The sequence below is a fragment of the Xyrauchen texanus genome, chromosome 12, assembly GCF_025860055.1.
Source record: "Xyrauchen texanus isolate HMW12.3.18 chromosome 12, RBS_HiC_50CHRs, whole genome shotgun sequence".
NCBI classification, from domain to species: Eukaryota; Metazoa; Chordata; class Actinopteri; order Cypriniformes; family Catostomidae; genus Xyrauchen; species Xyrauchen texanus.
In genome coordinates, this window is record NC_068287.1 from 12,885,269 (window position 1) to 12,908,413 (window position 23,145).

The 23,145-nt window shown below is 37.6% G+C and overlaps 1 protein-coding gene across 4 annotated transcripts; it reads left to right on the forward strand.

Annotated features, from left to right (window-relative positions):
• The first annotated feature begins 1,833 nt into the window (after positions 1-1,833).
• Positions 1,834-22,936, forward strand: LOC127653463 (adhesion G protein-coupled receptor E1). Of its 4 annotated transcripts, none has more exons than XM_052140163.1 (18): positions 1,834-2,164; positions 4,880-4,969; positions 5,171-5,314; positions 5,666-5,815; positions 5,962-6,075; positions 6,359-6,402; positions 6,580-6,690; positions 7,399-7,552; positions 8,292-8,408; positions 11,351-11,538; positions 11,646-11,810; positions 14,443-14,637; positions 16,885-17,102; positions 17,213-17,279; positions 17,379-17,470; positions 17,677-17,845; positions 19,228-19,323; positions 20,952-22,936. In XM_052140163.1, exons 1-18 carry the CDS (start codon positions 2,137-2,139, stop codon positions 20,991-20,993), a joined length of 2,184 nt encoding a protein of 727 aa, XP_051996123.1. In that variant the 5' UTR covers positions 1,834-2,136; the 3' UTR covers positions 20,994-22,936. The 4 variants fall into 4 exon arrangements, 3 of the variants coding, with proteins under 3 accessions (XP_051996123.1, XP_051996125.1, XP_051996124.1); XM_052140164.1 differs by having other exon boundaries at positions 2,123-2,164; positions 4,880-4,965; XR_007971805.1 differs by lacking the exon at positions 20,952-22,936 and having other exon boundaries at positions 17,747-17,845.
• Positions 22,937-23,145: the final 209 nt, after the last annotated feature.

Below are 23,145 nucleotides of genomic sequence, written 5' to 3' on the forward strand. Positions count from 1 at the left end.
GCAGGAACTACAGACTACCTTTGAAAACTATGAAGTATGCAATTATATTTTTCTTCATAGCGTTATCTATGTAAGGGTTAATATACAGTCAGCCAGTTGTTATTGCACTATACAGTCGTGCATCATCCTGAAGGGGTTTATTGTGCAATAAAAACCAGCTGACTGTACATTATGCCATTTATTATATGGTTACTAACCAAATAAATATAAATAAATAAATACATGGACATAAAATATTGATCTGCGAAGAAAGAAATCGCTGAACAGCTGAAATCAACCTTCGAGTTCTGTTGGTGGTTTCTTTTTGTGAAAATGACCGTCTGAATATTCAGCCTATGACAAGACTTCTATTTTGCGAAAAAGCTGTCTACCCATCATTATCCAAACTATTACAAGACAACTTGTCAAATAAACAAATAAATGGACATGAAACATTGGTTTAAGTTGGAAATATTTTATTACCTTATTGAAGAGATCGCACAGTGATCAAAGAAGCAGGAGAGATGGCTCACAAGGACCCGGATGAGCGGTCTGATACGTGACACTGCGGTTGTTACAGAGCAATAACAGACTGCTATATGGCGGCATTGACCAATCAGAATCGAGTATTTCAGGCCGCGATGTAATAATTAAAGAATAATTGATGATGGGTGCTACATTTTTCAAATAAAATAAAATGATGCACACCCTGAGATACAGTAAAGTGTATGTCGTGGCCGAAGTCAATTATTCATCTTATACCAAGGTTACCATGTCTTTAGACATCGTTCAGGGTTTTATCTCAGGACATTTTCACATGAGCCACGGGAGGAAAGAGAGCTACCAAGCTGCACAACGCATTAGAGTGTGTCAGCCAAGCTATTGAGTATTATTTTGAGTAAATTAAGATTGTGACGTTACCTGAACACCAGTTTCACATCCCTACAATGACCAGTCCTGTTACAAGGTCACTCCACATCATCTCTATTGGGTTAAGGTCTGGGCTCTGATTGGGCCACTCCAAAAGGTGGATTTCCTTTTTCTGAAAAAAAAAAAACCATTCTGTAGTGGATTTACTTTACAAGCAGGCAAAGCTCCAAGACAGCCCCAAATCATGATGCTCCCTTAACCATACTTCACCATTGAGATGATATTTTCGTGTTGGTATGCGATGCCCTTTCTACGCCATACATAGTGTTGCGTGTTCTTTCCAAACAATTCAACCTTAGTTTCATTTTTTCTGTAAATCTTGGGTTATTTTTTACCTAATTGAACATTGTAGCCACAGTACTAAACATTGTAGCCACAGTACTAAATCATCTCTATTTATAGACAATTTGTCAAACTGTGGACAGATTAAAATCTGAGGTCTTCGAGACTTTGTAGCATTTTCCTGATTTATACAAAGCAACAATGCTTGATTGTATGTCTTTTTTGCAAGGCATGGTCCAAAATCTTTAAGTGCTTTTAATAAGTCAAAGTAGCTCTAAACCAAATCTCCAATCTCGTTTCATTAATTGAATGTCATGTTTGCCAACTCCTGACTCTAATTAGCTTTTGTTGACGTCATTAGCCTATGGGGTTCATATACTTTTTCCAACCTACACTGTGAAAGTTTGAATGATGCATTACCAACTAAATATTTCAGTTAAAGTCACATTCTTCCTTGTGAAATAACGAACAACCTAGGAGCTATTTGTGGCATGAGTTACTTCATATTACAATGATGTCATGAATCCTATTTTCAATCATTTTACAGCTGCAAACTCTTCCTTTCCCCTCCCTCTCAGAGTCAGCCAGAGCATGGGGTGTGACTCAGCTGGACTGCACTCACAAAACTCTCTCAGGCACACACTGAGACACAACGAGAAAGACATAAGACTTAGTGTTAAAAGCAATATTGAGAAAAGGAGGCATTCAAATTAAAAACTGTGCAACCTTTCTTCTGTTCTTTCTTTGATCAATTTAGGAGTAGATAATCTGCAAACCTTTATTGACAAACTGACGATACTTCAAGAGGGTCCTGGAGAAATACTCCAGATTCAAGGGGTTCAAGACTTTTTACAGTTGAATTCATTTTATGGGATTGCTCAGAATCAAAGCTTAAATTTGAAGTGGTTTTAACTTCTTTATGAAAGTATAAGTCACTCTTTCACCATGAGGCATGTGTATCTACTGATCCTGGGTGAGTCATATTTAATCTTTTTAGGTTTTCAAGTTTCAACTAATGAATGTTTAGCCAAATATCAGTGTGGAGCCACTGTGTGGTTTTGAGAACTCAAATGGTAATTCTGCGAACAGCTGCATGTTTGTTGCCATTTCAAAAGCTTTTTCAGAGGAAACTGCCACAGAGAGGAAAATCTGATGTCACAATGTGGTAGTTTTTGTCTGTATCAGGGTCCATGAGGTCTACTGTAGTAATCTAAAAAGCACTGGGCAAATATGATTAATAGAATATATTTTCATTACTGAGAGAGTTTTGCTGCTTTTCTCAGAAAGTTTTAAAACATTATACATACTTCATTATAATTCAGATGTAAAAATGACTGTCGTGAATCAGTACCATACTTTATTATTCAGTACATGACAATGGGATAGAGATTGTTGTGAGACTGACTGATACAAATGGGTAGTTGAGGGTGCATAACATGTCAATTACTTCTTTTTTTTTATCCACATCAATATTATAGGCTAAAATGTATATGTTTGTTGATATAAGGGCTGTGACTGGATTTATGACCATTTTAAAGGGTCTTGTGGTGTGACAAATTTATTTTTACATGTAAAAATATTCCACACATAGTCTCTCAATTAATATGAAGTCATAAAAACTCAATGCATACTAAAATGCTATTTAAAATAGTTTTAGATGGAGTAAGACACCAAATAATTTCATAGCAACTACCCCAATACTGCAAAGAAAAATTACATTTATTTTATTCAATATGCCCACACTTTGCAATTTCAACTTTGGTGGGTGCTATGTTTAGCTTGAAGTTAAGGCTTGAATTATGTGGGTATGATTTTCAAGATGGAATAATGACTGGTGGAAGCTGTGAGGACAGGAAATCCAGGTGTGTGGTTTTTTTTTGTGCCCAGATGGTCTGAGAGGCCCGGGAAAGTGGGACAGTAATATCAACTCTAGGAAAAGAAATGTCAAAACCTTACTGTTAGTATAAAGTCTAAAAAGATCTGCATTGATTCAAAGAATAATTGTTTGCTTTGTGTTTGGTTATGTAATAATAAACAAGACCACACCTTCAGTTATGGTAGAGTCCACTAGTTTGGTTGTAAAAAGTGTTAAAGCAGTTTTCTTATGTGTCATGGACACTGAGAGATAGATGAGGAAAGAATTAGCTGAATAGAATTATTTTCTTTCCACTTTTGTTACATTTTAAAACTATTTCTACCTTATCTAACCCTTAAAATTATATTTTTTGTGTATTCAGTTAAAATAATATTTTTGAGTGGAACCATATAGACTCCACAGGTTTGTGGAAACCTTTATGATCATGTTATTTCTTTATTTGTGGTCATAAATGCTCTTTCTTTGAAATTTCATAAATTATAAAAACTTTGTGTATTTCAACGTTTAAAAGAAAAAAATCCCAGTTTATTTTAAAGTCGATCACTTCAACGCTGCATTAGTAGCTGATGCAATTGGAACTCCTCTCAAGACTGACAATCTCTGAATCCCTTTAAAATCACACTAATCTATTGGGAGATGGCACTTGACGCTCTGCCTACATGTGTGCATTATTTCAGGCATATACACCAAAGCACAATGCAATTTTATCAAAAATATTCTCTTCAGGGTCACGAATTCAACTCTCGTAGGAATTGGCACTCAGGCTACCACTTGACATCTCCTCTGTAGCAAAGGAAGTTTTTATCCTGTTTTTACTTTTGTTCACGGCATGCATGGAGACTGCAATGTCGCAACACGAAGATGTGATCTGCCTCCACGTCAGCTAGCAGCCCTCTCACTTTCCCCGCTGTTACGAGCCGGGAATGAGTTTGTGGTGTGACGCTGGTAACTTTATTGCCTTGCTGTTGTTAGCTAAGCTACTCTCGCTGTACTCTCCGTCGTGAGCTGGGAACGGATTGTGTTGTTGGCTCCGTGCCATGATTGTCATGTTCTATCAAAGTTTCCGAACCCCATTGTGGTTGCTCAAGGCACAAATCTACTCATGGCTAAGACTCTTGGCAACATTTACTTAAGTTTGCGAGATGTCTGCCTCGCTCAAACTACATCTTCTCCTCCACTGTCACGTGCGCACAGAGGTACAATGTGTCCTCACCAAAGATGCGATGGGTAGCATACAGGTGTGCAGAAAGGCTCTTACAGCTGCTATTTTCTGCTAGCATAAGGAAGCACTGTTGGCTACGATCTATGCTGGACCGTGATGCTTGTCTTGGACAATCAGGAAGTCTCCGATCAAGATAATTACTCAGAGACAGATTATGCCTGACATCTGTCCTCTGGACCGGTTTGTGTCAACCGATCTGAAAGATGCATTCTTTCATGTGCAGAGTGCCCCTTGTTACAGGCCAGTCTTGAGACGAGTGGCCAGACACAAATTTGTCACGCAGACGGGTCTGACACAGGCCGTGAAGCCCTTTGTGATGGTCAAACAGAAGGGGGATCTTGTCGATGCCTTTTTAATATCCTATTGGCTAGTAGCCATTGCTTTGTGCGTGTGAATCAGTTGCACAACACTGTTTATACGATTCCCTTTGCGTCAGCAACATTTCGCTTCCTCCTTTCAGGGAACTAAGGTTACAGTCATTACCAAGATGATTTTTAATGTGGTCTCTAATTTTACAACATCACTACATGTGCACTGAGCTTCACTAAACATGCAGAATATTCAGTAACAGTCTTTATCTTTGCTTGCAGTTCTTTTATTTGCCCTGATGGAAAAGATGCTGATGAATAAAAATCAATGCTCCCAAGGATATAGAACAAATAAAGCTAAAAAATGTGTAGGTATGAACAAAAAGCTAAGCTAAAATACATGATTCATTGCACACATACTTTACTAAGAAGTGTTGTGTCCTATTTAAGAAGATGTTTTGTTGTTTTGACAACTATTTTTAAGAGCTAAAGATAAAAGTTCCATACTAAAATGCTTATTAATATACTGTAATTGAAAAGAGCTGTGTTATACTTTTTCTGTCATTGCAATAGATGAGGATGAGTGTGATTTTGAAACTCCAATTTGTGGACAAAATGCTAATTGCACAAACACAAATGGCAGCTACTACTGTGAATGTAAAGAAGGGTTTGAGCCAAAAGGCCAATTCAAACAAGAGAATGAGACTACATGCAGAGGTAATGAGAAATTAAAAAAATTGATTAATGCATCTCAGGTATGACATCTGTGCAGCAGAGATATAATCAGAGTGACTAATTTTCATTTCAGAAATGTAATTATGTGTGAAGGATAAAACTTGCAAATAATAGGCGACCTTAAATATTTTTTAATAAATTTCTTTCCATTCTTTATTTTCCCGACTTTTTTAATGTGATTAAGCCATTTGCAAAGCTTCATGGCATTGTGCCTTTTTGTACAATTTTCTAATTATTATTATTTTAAATGTCAATGGAGAAAATGTATGGGAAAATACTTCTGAAGTAAGGGTTTCATGTTTGCATGTCTTTTTGTTTGCCATCTGTTACTAGACAAGGATGAATGTAAAGATGATCCAGGTCTTTGTGGAACAAATGCAACATGCCATAATACCCCTGGCAGTTTCAAATGCACATGTGCTGCAGGCTTCAGATTGAAGTCAGGGGAAACTAATTTCACAGAACTAAAGGAGAACTGTCAAAGTAAGCCCCATTAAAAATAAAGTTTTGTTTAAAAAAAACATAAATCATGTGACGTTACTTATTTAAAAATATGGAGCAGACAAAAATGTCTTCTTTTTGAGAAATGTGAGGTCCACTTCTAAAATGCTGTTTTTCTTGTGTTGAAGGTGTATGCATCCTTGATAAAATCATCTGTGGAGGAGGAGACTGCCAGAATGGACATGAATGCAAGTGCAATGCGGGATTCACCAACTATGGTCACAAGACTATGAATTGCACAGGTTATTGTTTGAATAGCACTCTTGCTGGTTCCTTTGAAATCATTAGTTATGAATGGAGACTAGGATTGCTTAGTTTTAACTTTTGGAATTAAACGTCTGTAATTATTTCAGCCTGAACCATTCACTTGACTCCATGATTTGTTTTGTTGATAATTTGAGCCTTATGAATGCTGTATACAGTATTAATGATTATGGTTTTTGAAAACCTTTGAAAATCTCCTCAAGAAATGCTAATTTATTTGAATTTCTTATTTAATGCTTGCTTTATGTGTTTTCTCTTCAGAGCTTAACTGTGACACATTAATGACTAAGAGCAATACATCACAGGTACTGTCTGACTCGAGCTGGATTTCTAAAACTGCTACAAAATTACACTCATTACACTCACCGGAAAGCTGATATCTCTTTTCGTGTGTGTGTGTGTGTGTGTGTGTGTGTGTGTGTGTGTGTGTGTGTGTGTGTGTGTGTGTGTGTGTGTGTGTGTGTGTGTGTGTGTGTTTGTAGGTATCTCCAAAGCTAACAAAAATCGTCTCTTTGATGAGAAACAGCTGTTTGGTACTGGCGTCTGCCAGGAAGGAAGATTATGAACAAGTTGACGGAGAAAGTCTTTTAGAGGTTACACTTCATACATCTTTGCTGTTTTATTGCAGAAATGCAAATGTTACAGTGTATATTGGCTAAATCACATCTTGCCAAGAGATATGTAGAGGTGGGAATTCAATGAGATTTAATTGTGCCCACTGATAGTTTTATTTATTTTTACACGCTGTCTGCGTTGTTCTAGCAAAGCTAGGCCTATTCTGGTTGACTACCATTTGTATGTCAATATCGATCCTCTCAATACAATCAGTATCGGAAGTATTGATACTTTAGCATTGATCCGCCCACCCATAAGAGTTAACTCCAAAAATGTGTGGCAATTGACTGGATATGTTACAGTATTATTCAGGTGTGTAGCTAAAATATTGACTTTAACGTACTTGCACATCAGTAATCTCTTCAAACTGTTGCTCCGCCATGACAGTTCACACTAATGTCTGCTATAGCACCCCTTGTGGCAATGCTGAAAAAACAATCTTTAACATTTAAGAACGCAACAATGCACAAAATCAAACGTGTGAAACCAGAAGCACATGCATTCAAAATACTTGTGAAGAGAAATGTAAAAGGCTTAAGATGCAAGTTGCACAATTGTTTAATGTTTTTAACCCTATTAATTGTACCTCTGATTTAAAGAGCAGACATCAAATGGGTGCTTATACTTAATCATAAACATAATTATTTTGCACAAATCTTTCTCAACCACCTCCTACCTCCATATAGAAACTTCTGGATGCCCTGGATAACCTGCTTCATGATGGGTTCCAACCTGATAATAATATGGTTTCAGTGATCTTTGATATTGTGGAAAGTGCATTAACACTGATCGGACCTTTTCTAAAAAACTCCCAGACCCAAAGGTCATCCAAAAAAACAGGTAAGAAATATGCTTAAATATTTCACTTTCATATAATATATCAGCTTAACTGTTAGTAATAGCATGACTGAGACTGCAGAATTGAAGGTGAAGAACAAAAGAGCTTCTTGAAATATGCAGTATATAAGAAAATGCAATGATGTACATCATAGTATTTGTGATAGCAGTACGCATTATTAATGATAAGGCAAGCATCACACTGACTGTTGCTTATGCTTGGGGTTAGGGGTTTGAACAAACTCCTTACCGAAGTATTTAACTTTGGTGTGTAACTCGGCCTACATATTTGTGCTACTGACATGAATGATAACTCAAACTGTGTGGCTTGTTGAGGAGAGCTGTTCTATTACTTTTCTAAGTGATCAAACTTAGCAATTTTTCCTGGCAGATAATAAAATGGACTTGCGTATCATAGAAACTTTATTTTATAGGCTTTTTGACTTGGGACAGTAAGCAACCACCTAGCAATTTCCCAGTACACCCAAGCAACCACAACAATGCCCTAGCAACCACTAAGCACACCTTAGCAACCACCTTGCAATGCTCTGGCCACCATCCACAACATGGTGTCATGGTGGAAAGTTTTTGCATGGGGAAGGACTACTCATGTTTTCTTCTGAAATTGTAAAAAATCCCATTGTTAGCTTAGTATAGGCCAATGTCTACAGAACTGTTTTGGTTGTCTGTTTATTACATTGCTCTAAATCCTCTATTATTTCTAATGTGTTTTGCCTTTAAGAGGTGGAGCTGTTGGTAAAGAGAGGCAGTTCTCAACCTGAGGGTCCCTTCGTGATATCCACCAACACCACGCGATTTTCATCCCACTGGGACACAGCAACAGGCAACAATTATCTAGGTATTTATGCTTTGATTAATTACTAAATGTTTGATTACTAGGGCTGTCAATTTGTTAATGTATATGAATTTAATGATTTAAAAAACATATAATGTATTAAACAATTAACACATTTAATCTGACCTTTAAAATTCCATGATTAGACATTTTCCTACCATTTGACCAATTCCATCCATTTCAAAGCACTTGCTGAGTCCGCAGTCAGAATAGGCCCAACAGTTACTACAATACTTTCCTCTGAGGAACATTTGGGTAGAAGTTTTTAAGAATATGTCACTGTTCTTTACCATGTACAATGAAAGTGAATGGTGACTGAGGTTGTCAGTCACTAACATTCTGCATTTTGTGTTTAATGGAAGAAAGCAAACTGATCTTACTGTGAATTTGCCAACAGTAGTCGAGGTCGCACAATAGTGGATTTGCCATAAGATAACTAAGGTGGAGTAATTACCTGCTGTGCAAATCCTCCTCCTCAAACAAGGAGATCGTCCAGTCGAGGATCACATGCCTGAGTTTCTCCATCTAGCAAATTTGGTGCACTATGAGGACAACTCTCTCTCTCAACTCTCTTCAGAGCTGGTCTGAATAGTGCACTGAAGGAGCAGAGGCCTCCGGCGGGTCCTCACTGGACACTCTGCAACTTTGTGGAGATGGCTCTAAAACTCAGCAGCTCACCTTTTACTGTGAGTGTGGAGGATGAGTACTTGGGATCTCCTCCCACAGTGGACATTGTCAAGCCTTCCACGGCCCCTGTCTGCAAGCCTTCCACGCCCCCTGTCCCAAAGGTAACTCCACGCCTAAATAAATTTTTTGGGGGGGCTAATCCTATCCTGTTCCCAGTGGCCGATTCACTGCTGCATCCAGCACCTGTAGCCTCGACCGTCCCAGAGCCAGCGCCTGTAGCCTCGACCGTCACAGAGCCAGCACCTGTAGCCTCGACCGTCCCAGAGCCAGCGCCTGTAGCCTCTACTGTCCACGTAACCACTCTCCCTGCTGGCCGAAGGAGAAGTAGAAGGAAGAGGGCACCTTCCCCCCAGTTTCTGCCAGTGCCACCTTCTACGGCTCCGCCCCCAGGGTCTTCCACGTCTCCGTCTTCCAGGGTTCCGTCTCCGCCTTCCAGTGCTCTGCCTCACGAGTGTTCCACGGATCCGCCTTCCACAGCTCCGCCTTCCACTGCTCCGCCTTCCACTGCTCCACCTTCCACGGCTCCGCCTCCCAGTGCTCTGCCTCCCAAGACTTCCACGGCTCCACCTTCCAGGGCTCCGCCCCTTGAGCCTTCCAGGGCTCCGCCTCTTGAGCCTTCCACGGCTCCACCTTCCACGGCTCCACCCCTGAAGTCTTCCACGGCTCCGCCTTCTAAGACTCCGCCCCCAGAGTCCTCCACGGCTCCGCCTTCCATGACTCCGCCCACTCCCAGGCCTCCTGACCCAGTCCCTGTCCTGCGGCCGCCTCAACAGGCCCCCTGATCCAGTCCCTGTCCTGAGGCCGCCTCCCAGACCCCCTGATCCAGTCCCTGTCCTGTGGCCGCCTCCCAGGCCCCGATCATCCTCCTGGGATCATTCTTCCCCATTTCCTCACCCTCATCTGTCTTGGGGCGCCAGGAGTCGCCCATTTAAAGAGGGGGGTAATGTCACGTTCAGTCTGCACCTTTTTCCAGGACTCTTATTTTGAACTTCTCTCCCTCACTACATTTCCCATAAGCCACTGCCCTGATCACTCCTTTATTGTCCCCACCTGTTTGTCATTCCCTCGTCTAATCCTTTGTGTATATATACCCTTCAGTTTCTCCTATTTTCTGTCAGTCCTTAAAGTGTGATGTTTAGAGTGTGATGTCTACTCCAGTGTTTGCTCCTACTCCAGTGTTTGCTATTAAAGAACTTAAAGTTCCTTCTGCTGCGTCTCCTCTTGACTCTCCAGCACATCAAGCATTACAGAGCGTTGTAAAAGTATATGTGTGTTGCTCATCCATCGTTGCAAAACTGCAGAAAAAAACTCTATAAATAAATACATTTATCACATAACCATTCAGTAACTTCCTGGTTCATTCTCAAAGTTGTTACTTCTGATGGAGTCTCTCCCTCATCAGTGTCTGACTCTGGTTTAAATATATAGGGCTGAACACACTATTTTTGCTGTCAGTTATATTGTTTTGATGTCTACTTATCCGAAGCAGAGATGTCAAACTCCGCCCTATTCTGGATATGGGGCGGGGAGCAGCAGATCATTTGCATTGAAAGACACACACAAAAACAGCTCGTTTTTATTCCCACCCAACAATTGGCATTTTCAACATGGTATAATAAATGATCCGTAGGGTATTTTGAGCTGAAACTTCACAGCAACATTCTGAGGACACCAAAGATGTAAATTACATCTTGTGAAAAGGGGCATAATAGGTTCCCTTTAAAGCAAGCTGTTTTTACTGGAAAATGCAACCTCCGAATCGCGCTTAGCATTTTATTTTGTGAATGAAAATACTTCTTGGTTTCCATGGAACCAGAGCCTCTGTCTCTGAGGTTGTTCACGAAATGCGCTATCAGTAGCACCACAGGAAAAGGTATACACAGTTGTCTTAATGCAAACATTTCTGATGGGAGATAATGTTTGTCAGAAATTCAGCAGAAGGGGGCTGATTTCAGGTTACCGGAACATTCTATTTAAATGGGTTAGGATCAACATAAGGGTGAGAAAATTATGACAGAAATGCCCTTTTGGGGTGAACTACTTTTAATTCAAAGGAAAAAAATCTTTGAAATATCTATATTAAAAATATTGATGTTAAATTTGATTAATAAATAAGTGTTGTGAATATCATGTAATTAATTTGATTACATGTTTTAATCGATTGACAGCACTACTGATCACTTTTCTACAGTTTGACTATATAAGATAATTTATATATGTTCATTTAACTAATTAAGTGACTTGTATCTATGAACCAGGCTTTACAACTGCAGCTCTCCTCAGCTACAAAAGTCTTGAAAAATCTCTCAACAGATTTTTTGGCTATATAGAGGGACCAGAAAACAAACATTTCAAGATTAATTCCAGAATAGTAACTGCCATTGTTAGCAACAAAGAAACAGGCCATCTGGAGAAACCAGTAATTGTCACATTCTCTCACTTGAAGGTATGGAGCCATTTTAGAACTTGACTTTTAATTTACCGCATACAGTACAGTGTGTTTTACCTGTTATGTTCTATTAATGAGCATTTTTAAATGTACATTTCTCCCAGCACACAAACGAGAAACACACCTGTGTGTTTTGGGACCCTTCACAGCAAGGTGGTGCGTGGTCCACAAGTGGCTGCACTACCGTGAACTCTAGTGAGGTTCAGACGGTCTGTTCCTGTAATCACCTCAGCAGCTTTGCAGTACTGATGGCACTCTATGACATTGGGGTTTGTATTTATTACGATTGTCACAACAACTGCTCATCTTGAGCACATAAGGGAAGTGGAACTTTATTTTAAAAACAAAAAATAACATCCTTTTTTACCAGTAGCTCCTGTTCCAAGCACTAAATGTTTTGGTTTCTACATTTCCTCTCAGATATCAAAGACATTTGTTGAATGCACATTTGATATCTGAGAGGAAATGTATTAGCGGCGGTTCCAACTAACCACATGTTCGTGCACTAAAAAACCTAGACAGAGTGCAACAAATATAACCGAATGCATGTGTCTCTAAACACACTTTTAAAACTTGAACACACTTTTAACTAGACACGGCATTTACAAAACGCAGCGGTTCTGCACAAGATGTTAAAAAAAACAGTGAGATGTCCATCTAGCACATGTTTGCAAAGAAAAAGTATTGAAAAACAGCACAGTTGGAGACCAAAAACATTTAGTAGGTTTTGGTAATTAAGTAAAATTATTGCTTAATACAAGAAGAATATATTTGGCAAAAAAATTAATTAAAAAATTTTTTTTTTTTTTTTTATTTCTGTGAAAACAAGACCTAACATCTTCCACGTCTTCAGTCATTTTTTTTTTCACATATTTTTTGTAGATATGTTTTACCAGAAAATAAGACAAATACTGTATAGTCAGTGAGAATATAATTTTATGCAGTGTAGCGGTGTGGTGCTGTAAAGCTGCAGCATCGAAGAAGCATTGTAGCAAGTAGGTTGTGAACAGAACATTTACAGAGAAAATGCACTAAAAATATATTCATCAACAATCTTTTGCAACTTGTTCTTTTATGAAGCTACAAAAAATAATAGAACTATTGAACCAATGTCTGAAAAAAGATGCATGTCGGCTTGATGCAGGTTCCACATGCATTTCCAAGTGGAAAAACAACGGCGATTTAAAGGTGCAGTATGTAAGATTCAGAAACCCTTGTTATTAATGACACCTGTGGCCGTTAAGTGAACTGCAGCCATCTACCTGCTGCTCGTGCTCGCGCACACACTCCATAGACTCCATGACGTTAGGTACAAAGAGACTCAACGTGATTGACCAGCATCATGCTGAAAGCTGAGGTAGCATAATTCAAATTACAGTTATCATTGTTTAACTACAAACTTTGAGACTAAAATAAAACTACTTATCAGCTAACATAGTGTTGCCCACACAGACGAGACTCTTGTTTCTGGTGGCATCAAATGTATCTTTGTTGCACTTTGGACCGCATTCCTGGTAACATCGAGAAATAACATGAATGAGATGAAATGTAGTTCACAACATGATGCATGTGCAGGGTGTGTCTTTCTTCACATACAAGTGAAGTAATGCTTTTGGCTCAACTAGTGTACACACAAGTCCATAATATGTATTAGTTCACAAATATCAACTGCATATTAGTTTTGTTTTATGTGATTCCATGTCATATTATCCTTTTCTCAGTCTATACCGTTACAATAGCATACTGGTACACACATACAGCTACATACTACTGAACTATACCAGACAGTTTACTGTTGCACTGTTATGTTGCACTATTGTATGTTTTGTATGTCATATGTTGTACTACGATTAAGAAACCAGCGTATTTGCCTGCATTTATCCCATATACCTGACTTTTAGTGTAAAGAGAAGATCGTTGAAATTATTTGAAAGTTATGAAGCATGGTAGCTTGTAATTTGTCAGCGTTAGCAGGCAAGATCAAGTTATCTAAAATTACAAATTTGAAAATGGTTACATATTTGTTACATAATTATTAAAATTGTTACATAAATGATACATTTTGCACCTTTAAGCAGTTTAAAGCTACATCAAGCTACGTACCATTTAGATGTAAATGTGAATCATGTAAATAAGATTTCACTATCTTTAAGTTTGTATTAGTTCCCAATGGCTGATTCCAAATGTTATAATTAATGGCCGGCATTAAAGGAAATACACAAGCTCTGCTCTAATTTGCATACTTTATCACTATTCTTCACCATTTTGCAGTGTTGTCTAGAGTAGTTTGTTCACACTGAAAAATGTAATGTAAAGAAGTATTCACGAGTACCTGGATGATGTATTTCTTCAATTGAAATAAAGTGAGGAATGTTGGGTACTTCATGTACTCAGCGATTGGTCGCGGCTTGCGCTATAGCATAAGAGGTGAAGTAACCTAGCCATGCTGGCCTGACAAAGCAATGTAATTAATGGTGAATGTGGCAACAAGCAAAACTTCTGTAAAGACAGCACCTTGCAAATGTGTGTTGAGTTGACTGAATTTAGTGCTAAAGCTAGCAGCAATACATTGTGAACTGAAGAAGTGCAAATATTTTCACTGTAGTTCCATTTGATACAATACTACACTTTGAAAATTCATGGCAGAGTGCATAGTGAAAGTGAACAGTGTATATAGTGTGTCATTTTAGAAGCAGCTTCAATATAGTAACCCCTGTATAGAGTCGCAGCTCTGTTGCAGAGCAGAAACGCTGTCAGTGTGGAAGGACAAATCGAGCCTGCTGTTACACTCACGCTGCATGTGCATACAGTCTATGAAACAGGCCTAGAGATGAATAGTTTTCTTACTTTGTGAAATCTGTAAAGGAAAATCCCCATTTACTTTCTTGATCTGTCACACAGGATGTTTATGAGCTGCGTCTGATCACATTGGTGGGACTGTCGCTGTCACTGGTCTGCCTTCTCATCTGCATTGCAACATTTTATTTTGTGCGCTCTATCCAGAGCACATGCAACACCATCCACCTGCACCTTTGCATCAGCCTCTTCATCGCTTACCTTGTCTTTCTTGTGGGGATCACCCGCACAGACAATAAGGTAAACCATCCCGGCCAAATCTGTATTCTGCTGTGGGTTCATTTGTGTGCTTTCAATTGAGCTGTTCAGTCATAATGTCAATTTTTTAGGCCAACCTGGAAAGGTAATTTCATCACTGTCTCTCACATTCCTCTCTGTTTCTACTTTTCTGAGCAAAATTTTTACTTTGCATTGCAGAACTCATATTATTGCTTCTTTAGGATGACTCGCTTTTGCCAAATTCCAAATTTTTAAGTCGCTTTGGTTAAAAGTGTCTTCTAAATGTATAAATGTAAATGTAATTTGCACTTTAAACCCTAATGCTCAAAATAAATGAATTGTTTTGAGCTGGGAAATATGTAATCATAAAAATGAGATCAGCTAAGCCGTTAAGCTAGGGTTGAACGAAATTGACACCTTTTAAGTAAGCTGAATTTTTATTGTTTTGAGTTTAATTAACTTTTCTCTTTAAATTTACAGGAAATTTAATTTAACATGGCACTCGACAGGGAGAGTAAATGTTAAAATTAAGTGTTATATAATGTGTATTTGTGCAAGATGAATGTGAAGGGGGGGACTTGTTAATATTTTGTTGTGGTATTTAGAAGAGTTTCTGTTGTTAAGTTTTTGGGGGGTTTCCGTTATGGTGAATTTTGGAGCTTGAGTTTAGGTTTAGGTTGAGTACAGGTACATTTTAAGATGTTCTACAGAAGATAGCTTTACTTGTTCAACAATTGCTATGCTAATCAAAACATAGTGCTTCCAATTATCATTCATTCAGCAAACTAGCATGCACTGTGCTAGCTAGTTCTAGATTCTGTAGGTAGGTTACCTATACTTTAATAATTTAAGTTGAGCTTACATGGTTATTTTAAGTTCAACCAAAGAGTTACAAGTTGAGTGCCATTAAAATGTATGCATTAGCTTCCTCAATATTTCATGTTAAGAGCAATTAACATGAATGTGCACAAAATCCAAATGTAAAAAAAGTACTTCTTAATCTGTTTTAGGAGTTTATTAAGAATTTGTTTTAGTTCTGCTAGCTTATTAGGGTTTACGATATATATATGTATATATATATATATATACACATATACATACATACATACATACATACTTTGCTTCTCACTGATGAAGGGTTTTTTCCTAGCTTTGCATGACTTCAGCCCTGCCCCTAGGAGACTGTTTCGAACTGTCCTCGCCATGCACTTCACCCCAGCTGCCGTTTACTATTTTTTTTTTAGGTCACTTGATGTCTTCCTACGGTTGTTGAGTGACATTCTAATGAGTTGGCGGTCATTCCGGTCATTTGTGTGTTGTTTTCACAAGTCTGCCAGTCTGTAGCTTTGTTGTCCCTAATTTCTGCTGCTTAACCTTGTTCTTATGAACCGTCATCTTTAAAATTTTAAAGATGGAAGCAACCAGACGCTCACTGTATCCCACTGTCAGTAAAGCCAGAATTGAACCCTTCTATTCCTCACTGAAAACGTTGTTTTTTTTATTTTAAAACTTTTGGCATGGTCAATAGTTATTTTTTTTAAAATTAAATTTCTTTTGAGGTACTACTGCCATCCAGTTGGTCCTATTGAAGAGGATAGTGATGACCACAGCAGTGTTTTTTATACTTTTCCTCATTAAATAAGATTTGGTTCAGGTGATCACCTAATCAGTACCTTAGAATCAGGTGTGCTTGTGATGGAATTCATACATGTAGAGATGCTGATTTAAGAAAAATTTGGAGTGGCCTCTGTGAGGAGGAGGTGGGCATGGACAGGTCGTGAGGATGCACGCCCGGCACTGAGTTGCCCAATCAGCGGTAGAGAGAAAGAGAGATGCACACGGTCACTGTGTGTTTTATGGTATGTTTAAGTTCCTTTGAGTCATTAAAGTTTACGCTAAATGTTCAGCCAGTTCCCGCCTCCTCCTGGCCCATCGTGTGAACATGTTACATTGGTGAAAAAACCCGGGAAGGAGGAGGGCCACGCTGTCCGGGAGAACTCACCACTGCCGTCCACCAGAGGACAGATTAGCTGCGTATCTGTCTGTCTGTCTGTCTGTCTGTCTGTCTGTCTGTCTGTCTGTCATCATGCCAATTATATTTGAAAAACATTGTAAATGCAGTTTAAGTTGTAACAGCACGGTTGGTAGAAATATGATTTCAAACTATACATTTTATTAAACCATTAAGATGTATTTATATGGCAATTGTTTCTATATTTTAAAAACATGAAAAACATCTCTTTGCTTCTCCCTTTTTTTATGGGTCAGGTGGGCTGCTCAATCATTGCAGGCGTGCTGCATTACTTATTTCTAGCTGCGTTCTGTTGGATGTGTCTAGAGGGAGTGCAGCTCTTCCGTATGGTGGTGCTGGTCTTCAACACAACTCTGAGACCACTCTATATGTTTGCAGCTGGTTATGGAGTTCCCGCTGTTATTGTGGCTGTTTCAGCTGCAGTGTCTGCAGACGGATATGGCACGGACAGATAGTGAGTTTTTGATTTATAAGTTATCATTGATAATCTCTTACAATCTTAGAAAGATCTTAGAATTTCAGATGTGTTTATGATGTGTTAACATGTTTCTTCCTTACATTTAGCTGTTGGCTGAACTTTGAAGATGGCATAATCTGGAGCTTCTATGGGCCAGTGTGTGTGATAATTATTGTAAGTACCTCTACATTTTTGTTTAAAGTGTCACATACAAACTGTTATCGCTGTAAATGAAATAAATTATTTGATATCAGCTTTTACATTTTGTTTCAGGTTAATGTGTTCTTCTTCCTCATAACTATATGGAAGTTGGCAGAGAAATTTTCCTCCCTCAACCCAGACTTAGACAATCTACAGAAAATCAAGTGAGAATGTTATTAAAACCTGATAGGTATTGCATAGAAAACCATATGCACTGCTGCAATAATACAAGCTTATATTTGATAAAAGTAAAGTTTTTTTAAAACAATGTCACACAACTGGGGTCTTTGTGGTCTGATTTTAGTGTGTGTTTCTTCACTGTCCGCCATAGTGCCCTCTTAAGCTTTCAGATCTCTGTCTCCATCTACAGGACATTTATAATCACTGCGATTGCTCAATTGTGTGTCCTCGGCATCATGTGGGTCTTTGGCTGTTTTCAGTTTGATGAGAGCATGCTGGCTATGTCATACATCTTCACTATACTAAGCAGTCTGCAAGGGGTGCTGATGGTCATCATGCATTGCTGGCTTTCGAAGCAAGTGAGTCCAGTTCACTCTGACTGAAAAGGAAATGTAATTTCTCCATTGGCATTTTCGTAAATGTTTAGCACAAGGCATGAAAAGAAAATAAACAGAAAAAATTGCATTTCCTGAAACCAGTGAAAGGGTGCAAAAGAAAATGTTTATATTTTTAGGTTACTATATGTTGTAGGCTTCTGCATAAATAAAATGCTGTATCAAAGCCACATGGACAGATGGCATGCATCTATGGTTAAATATATGCAAGACAAAACCAATTGCTTTTCAGTATGCAAATTCATTATGTGGATGTAAGAAAGGAGACAAATCGCAATTTAGTTTGTAAATGTTACAATGACGCAATCGTTCTTAGTTACATTTTGAACATTCTGGCCATGTAGGCCAATGGGAGATTATCAAAATGTAATCTTATATGATAGTTTGAATTTTAAATGATGTCTGTTAAAGCAGAGTTAAAGAAATAGTTCACCCAAAACTAAAAGTTCTCTCATCATTTACTGGATGCCATCCCAGATGTGTATGATGTTTTTTATTCTGCTGAACACAAATTAAGATCTTTAGAAGAATATTTCAGCTCTGTAGGTCCATACAATGTGAATGGTGATCAAAACTCCAAAAGCTCCAAAAAGCACATAAAAGCAGCATAAAAGTAATCCATATGACTCCAATGGTTAAATCCATGTCTTCAGAAGCAATTTGATAGGTGTGAGCGAGAAACAGATCAATATTAGAGGTGGTCGGGTGTAATATGCTTTTAAGAAATTCACTTTTTATGCAGTTTTGCTTTTTATTAAACAGATTTCATGCATGTGCTGGGTCATTTGATGATCCAGGGTTGTCTCATGACCAAAATGTCACCATACATACTTTTTGCCTGCATCACCATAATTGTATTGTATGCTGTTTTAACCTTATTTCAAAGATTCCGTCAAAGGCTCTGCAATCTTCAGATTTATTTGAAGTTAAGTTACATTATACAATCATGTTAAAATTTTAGATCCCTAACCCAGCCCTATCCCTAACCTAACCACTAATATACGAGTACAGTCACAATAACTTACCAAATGACACATACTGTATTTAAAGTCTCCTGAAACCATACGATAGCTGTTTGAGGAACAGAGTGAAAGTGATGGTTTTAATCGCTAAAAAGTGATACATCCAAACATTAGATTGTTGCAATCGGTCACATGACAAGATCTGTTACATGACACGCAAGAGCCAATGAATTGATTAAATTCAGAGTGACATTTCAGTAGTGCAGGTAAAAAAAAGTCCCCCCAGTGACATTCTGTCATGAGAATGTTTAGGATAATCCCTAGCATAAAAAAACAAGACAATCAAATCATCAGAGTTCTCTTTGTCTGTTTATTTCCCAACAGGTAAGAGATGAGTATGCCAAATTCCTGTCATGTATCTGTCCACAACAGAAGAGGAAATACTCAGAGTCAAGCTCAAACCAAACAAGCAAATCCCAGGTAAACTCTTTCTAGACAGGGGACTTTCACTGACTGTCTCTGATTATACAAAAATGGAATCAGCTAAAAGGCTGAGATGCATGTTCATTGTAGCATTAGCATTAATAAATTGAGGACATTAATCGCAACAATCCTCAGCACAACAATAATACGGAAAGATCGATTACCAGCTGCACCCTCTGAAGAGAAACATTAGCATTTCTCATTAACAAATGTCCTTCCCAAATGTTTAAGAGGGGTGGAAATATTTACTGCACTGTAAAAAGATATCTGTAATTTTAACGGTAAAAGACTGTAAAAATGCTACAGAAATAAAACGTTAATTGATTAACGAGTTTAAACTGTAAAATCCATCCATCCATCTATCTTCAACCGCTTATCCGAAGTCGGGTCGCGGGGGCAGCTGCTCCAGCAGGGGGTCCCAAACTTCCCTATCCCGAGCCACATTAACCAGCTCTGACTGGGGGACCCCGAGGCGTTCCCAGGCCAGTGTGGAGATGTAATCTCTCCACCTAATCCTGGGTCTTCCCCGAGGCCTCCTCCCAGCTGGACGTGCCTGAAACACCTCCCTAGGGAGGCGGCCAGGGGGCATCCTTACCAGATGCCCAAACCACCTCAACTGACTCCTTTCGACACAAAGGAGCAGCGGCTCTACTCCGAGCTCCTCACAGATGACTGAGCTCCTCACCCTATCTCTAAGGGAGAAGCCCATTTCGGACGCTTGTATTCGCGACCTAGTTCTTTTCCTGTAAAATATACAGGAAAATATTTTTTTGAAAAGACAATAAAGTAGTTTTTACAATCAAATGTTGTAAAAAAAAAAAAATTTAGATGTAAAATTATGATTTTCCGGTATAATTAATGGTAAAAAATGTACATTGTTTAACAAGAGAATACATGTACTTTTTTACCTTCAATTATTGTTCAAATTACAGTAAAAAAAACAATGATTGTTTTCCCACAATTCCCTGCATGACCCATCATGTTTCATTGTATTTTATGGGAATAGTTATGTTTCTTCTTATTTTTAATATAACTTATCTACTATGGGGTGTTCACTGTTATATTTGTTGTAGTTTAGTTATTGTTTACTGCATTATTTTAATTTCACATGTGTTACCCTGATGGTGTTTATTGTTTGTGTGAGTGACACTGAGCTCTGACTCTACATGTTTATTGGTCATAGCGTTTGGAAAGACACTATTGATGAACTTGTCATCTTGTGCCTTTCTTTAATTACTATAATTAAGTAAAGAGCTGATTTTTAGAGTTTCAGAAGGTTAAAATCAAGTTTCTGATGTTTTTTTTACTGTAAATGTAACAGAATTATTATTATTATTTTTACAGTGCCATCGTGGTCATGTAAATTACAACAGTTTTAAACTGTAAAATGTACAGGTTGTTCTGTAAAGTTGTTTACATTTCTACTGTATTTTTTACATGATTATACTGGCAACTACAGCTGCCAGTTTTTTATATTTTTTACATTTATTGTATTTTATTTATTTATTTATTTACAGTGTGGAGCATTTTAGTCAATCTAAACTTTGAGTCTTGTAATAAATAGTTGTGACTGTGAATATTAATGAGCTGGTGATGTGGTATGACTGTGTCCAACTCTTTTACAGGCAGCTAAGAGCATTCAGCACACAGGCGAATCCCACATTTAGGAGATCATGTCAACAGACCATTGACAGTTTTGCAAGTTTGTATGCAACATTCTATTTCTATATCTGCTTTTATATAGAAATGGTTATATTCTGTGTTAACTCTTTACATTAATGTTCCTTTTGTTAAGAGATGATAAAGGTGTTTTATTCATTAATAATAATTAATTTATTAGTGCATTCTAAATCATTGAAATGTGGCTATAACAACATCATAAAAAGAGTGACTTTCATGCAATACCTGCCAAACAGTCAGCCCCTTTACCTCACACGTTACAAATGATTAACGACACTTGTTCAACAATAATAATTTATCAAATGTAGGACTAGGTAAAACAATTATTTTTCTGGACATCAATGTGCCAAAGAAAGTGGCAACACAAGTGAGTCAAGACATTACATGAATTAATATAAACAGACTGTAGTAAAGTGACAATCCCTATTTTAATCTCACTAATCTATTTTATTACATTGTGACAAATCATGAAATAGGGATTTATTATTTTTTTAATAAGTATGGATAGATGTATTTATTTAGCATTTATAGCATGCAAGTTTAAATGATCACTAGGCAAGTATTGAAAAGTTCTGTTGCTATAACTGCAGATAAATGATTTATAATGCATGTGTTAATGACTTATTTATTTAGGAACCCCATTATAAATACTGTATTTATATCTCAAAAAATAAGTTTGTTGGTTTTGAAATTTGTATGTTGCACCAAGTAAATGTTTTGTTTTGTTCATATTGTGCTGGCTGATATGAAACATTATTAAATGTTAGGACTGTAGAACATATCTCATTTTAGTTATCTGCTAGGACACCTGTTTAAAATTGAAGTGAACTGAGTTTATACATAAAAGGTCAAGTTGGTCTCATAGTAAAACAATTGCTGGCTGGAAAAGGTCTAGCATGATGTGTTTGCAGTTGCCACTTTCTTTGACATTTTGTACATAATGCAACGACTTTCATACATTTTTAAGAGGCTTAAGTATACAAATACTTATTTCCTCCACTGCAGCTGTTTGTAAGATAATGTTGCAAGGTAAGACAACTTGATGTATATTTATTTTTGTTTTTAAAAAACATGAAAACAGTGATTTTGGAATATTTTTTTTAATTTATGGACCGTTCATATATTACCTGTATGGTAGATGCTGGCCACAAAGAAGGACTTTGGGCCATATTTATGTGTGTGTATATGTACTTGTTCATTTTTTGTTTGTTCTTTAAAAAATTAATCTGCTAAAATATTAAAGCTGAGCTTTAATGCATTTTTTATTTCCTGAAGTGTTCCTGTAGCTCAACTGGTAGAATGGCACCAACACCAAGGTCATGGGTTTGAATCCCGGGAAACATATACAATGTATACCTTGAATGCACTGTAAGATGCTTTTACAAAAGACCTTATTCACAGAAGCGCCATCTTTGATTTTTGTTGGGAATGAGAACGAGGTGGCGAGGGATAGCTTATCATCTCTTCAATGGCACGCAAGGAATAAACCTGTTAAAAGCTCCTAGATCTCAACTGATTTCCCACAACACAAGTTTTTTGTCATAGTCTTGGAAAGATGATTTTTTCAGAATTATCAAAAAACCCTTTAAACTGCAGGAAAACACACTGAAGCGACTGTGCATCTGTTCCTCATAGCCTCGTTGTCATTCCAGTCAAAAAGATGGTGCTGCTGTGATGGTCTATTAAGTGAATAAGTGTAAACGCATTTCAAACCGGTTGTTTTCTAAATGAATTCAATTTTCTAAAGTGTTTTTAACAAAGGTCAAACAATCTAATCTTTAAAACTTAACATTACTGAGGTCACTGATCATTTTGCACATGTAATTACCTACCTGTAATTTGACTAGCCTGCCTGCCACTATTAAATGTTATTTTGTTATTATTTTATTTAATCTTTTGATGTTGCAGGGTTTTGATATTAAAATGTTTATTTAGAAACTCATCACAACTTGGATATTTGCCTCTTTGAAATTGATGCTTATAAGAGCCGGAACCTTTTTTGATATGCAAGCTTGATTTGAGAGTGTGCATGCAGTACTCTTTTGCGATCCCCTGAATCAACTAAAGGCGAAAACAAGAATAAATTACATCACAAGCGAAGGAAGGAGAATTTTATTAGATGTTATGTGCATTATACGG

Coding starts and splice junctions, on each gene's coding strand:
- LOC127653463 (XM_052140163.1), top strand. CDS start 2,137: ATGAGGCATGTGTATCTACTGATCCTGG. Junction 8,409..11,350: donor AACAGGCAACAATTATCTAG/GTATTTATGCTT, acceptor TCTATGAACCAG/GCTTTACAACTGCAGCTCTC. Junction 11,539..11,645: donor TCACATTCTCTCACTTGAAG/GTATGGAGCCAT, acceptor CATTTCTCCCAG/CACACAAACGAGAAACACAC.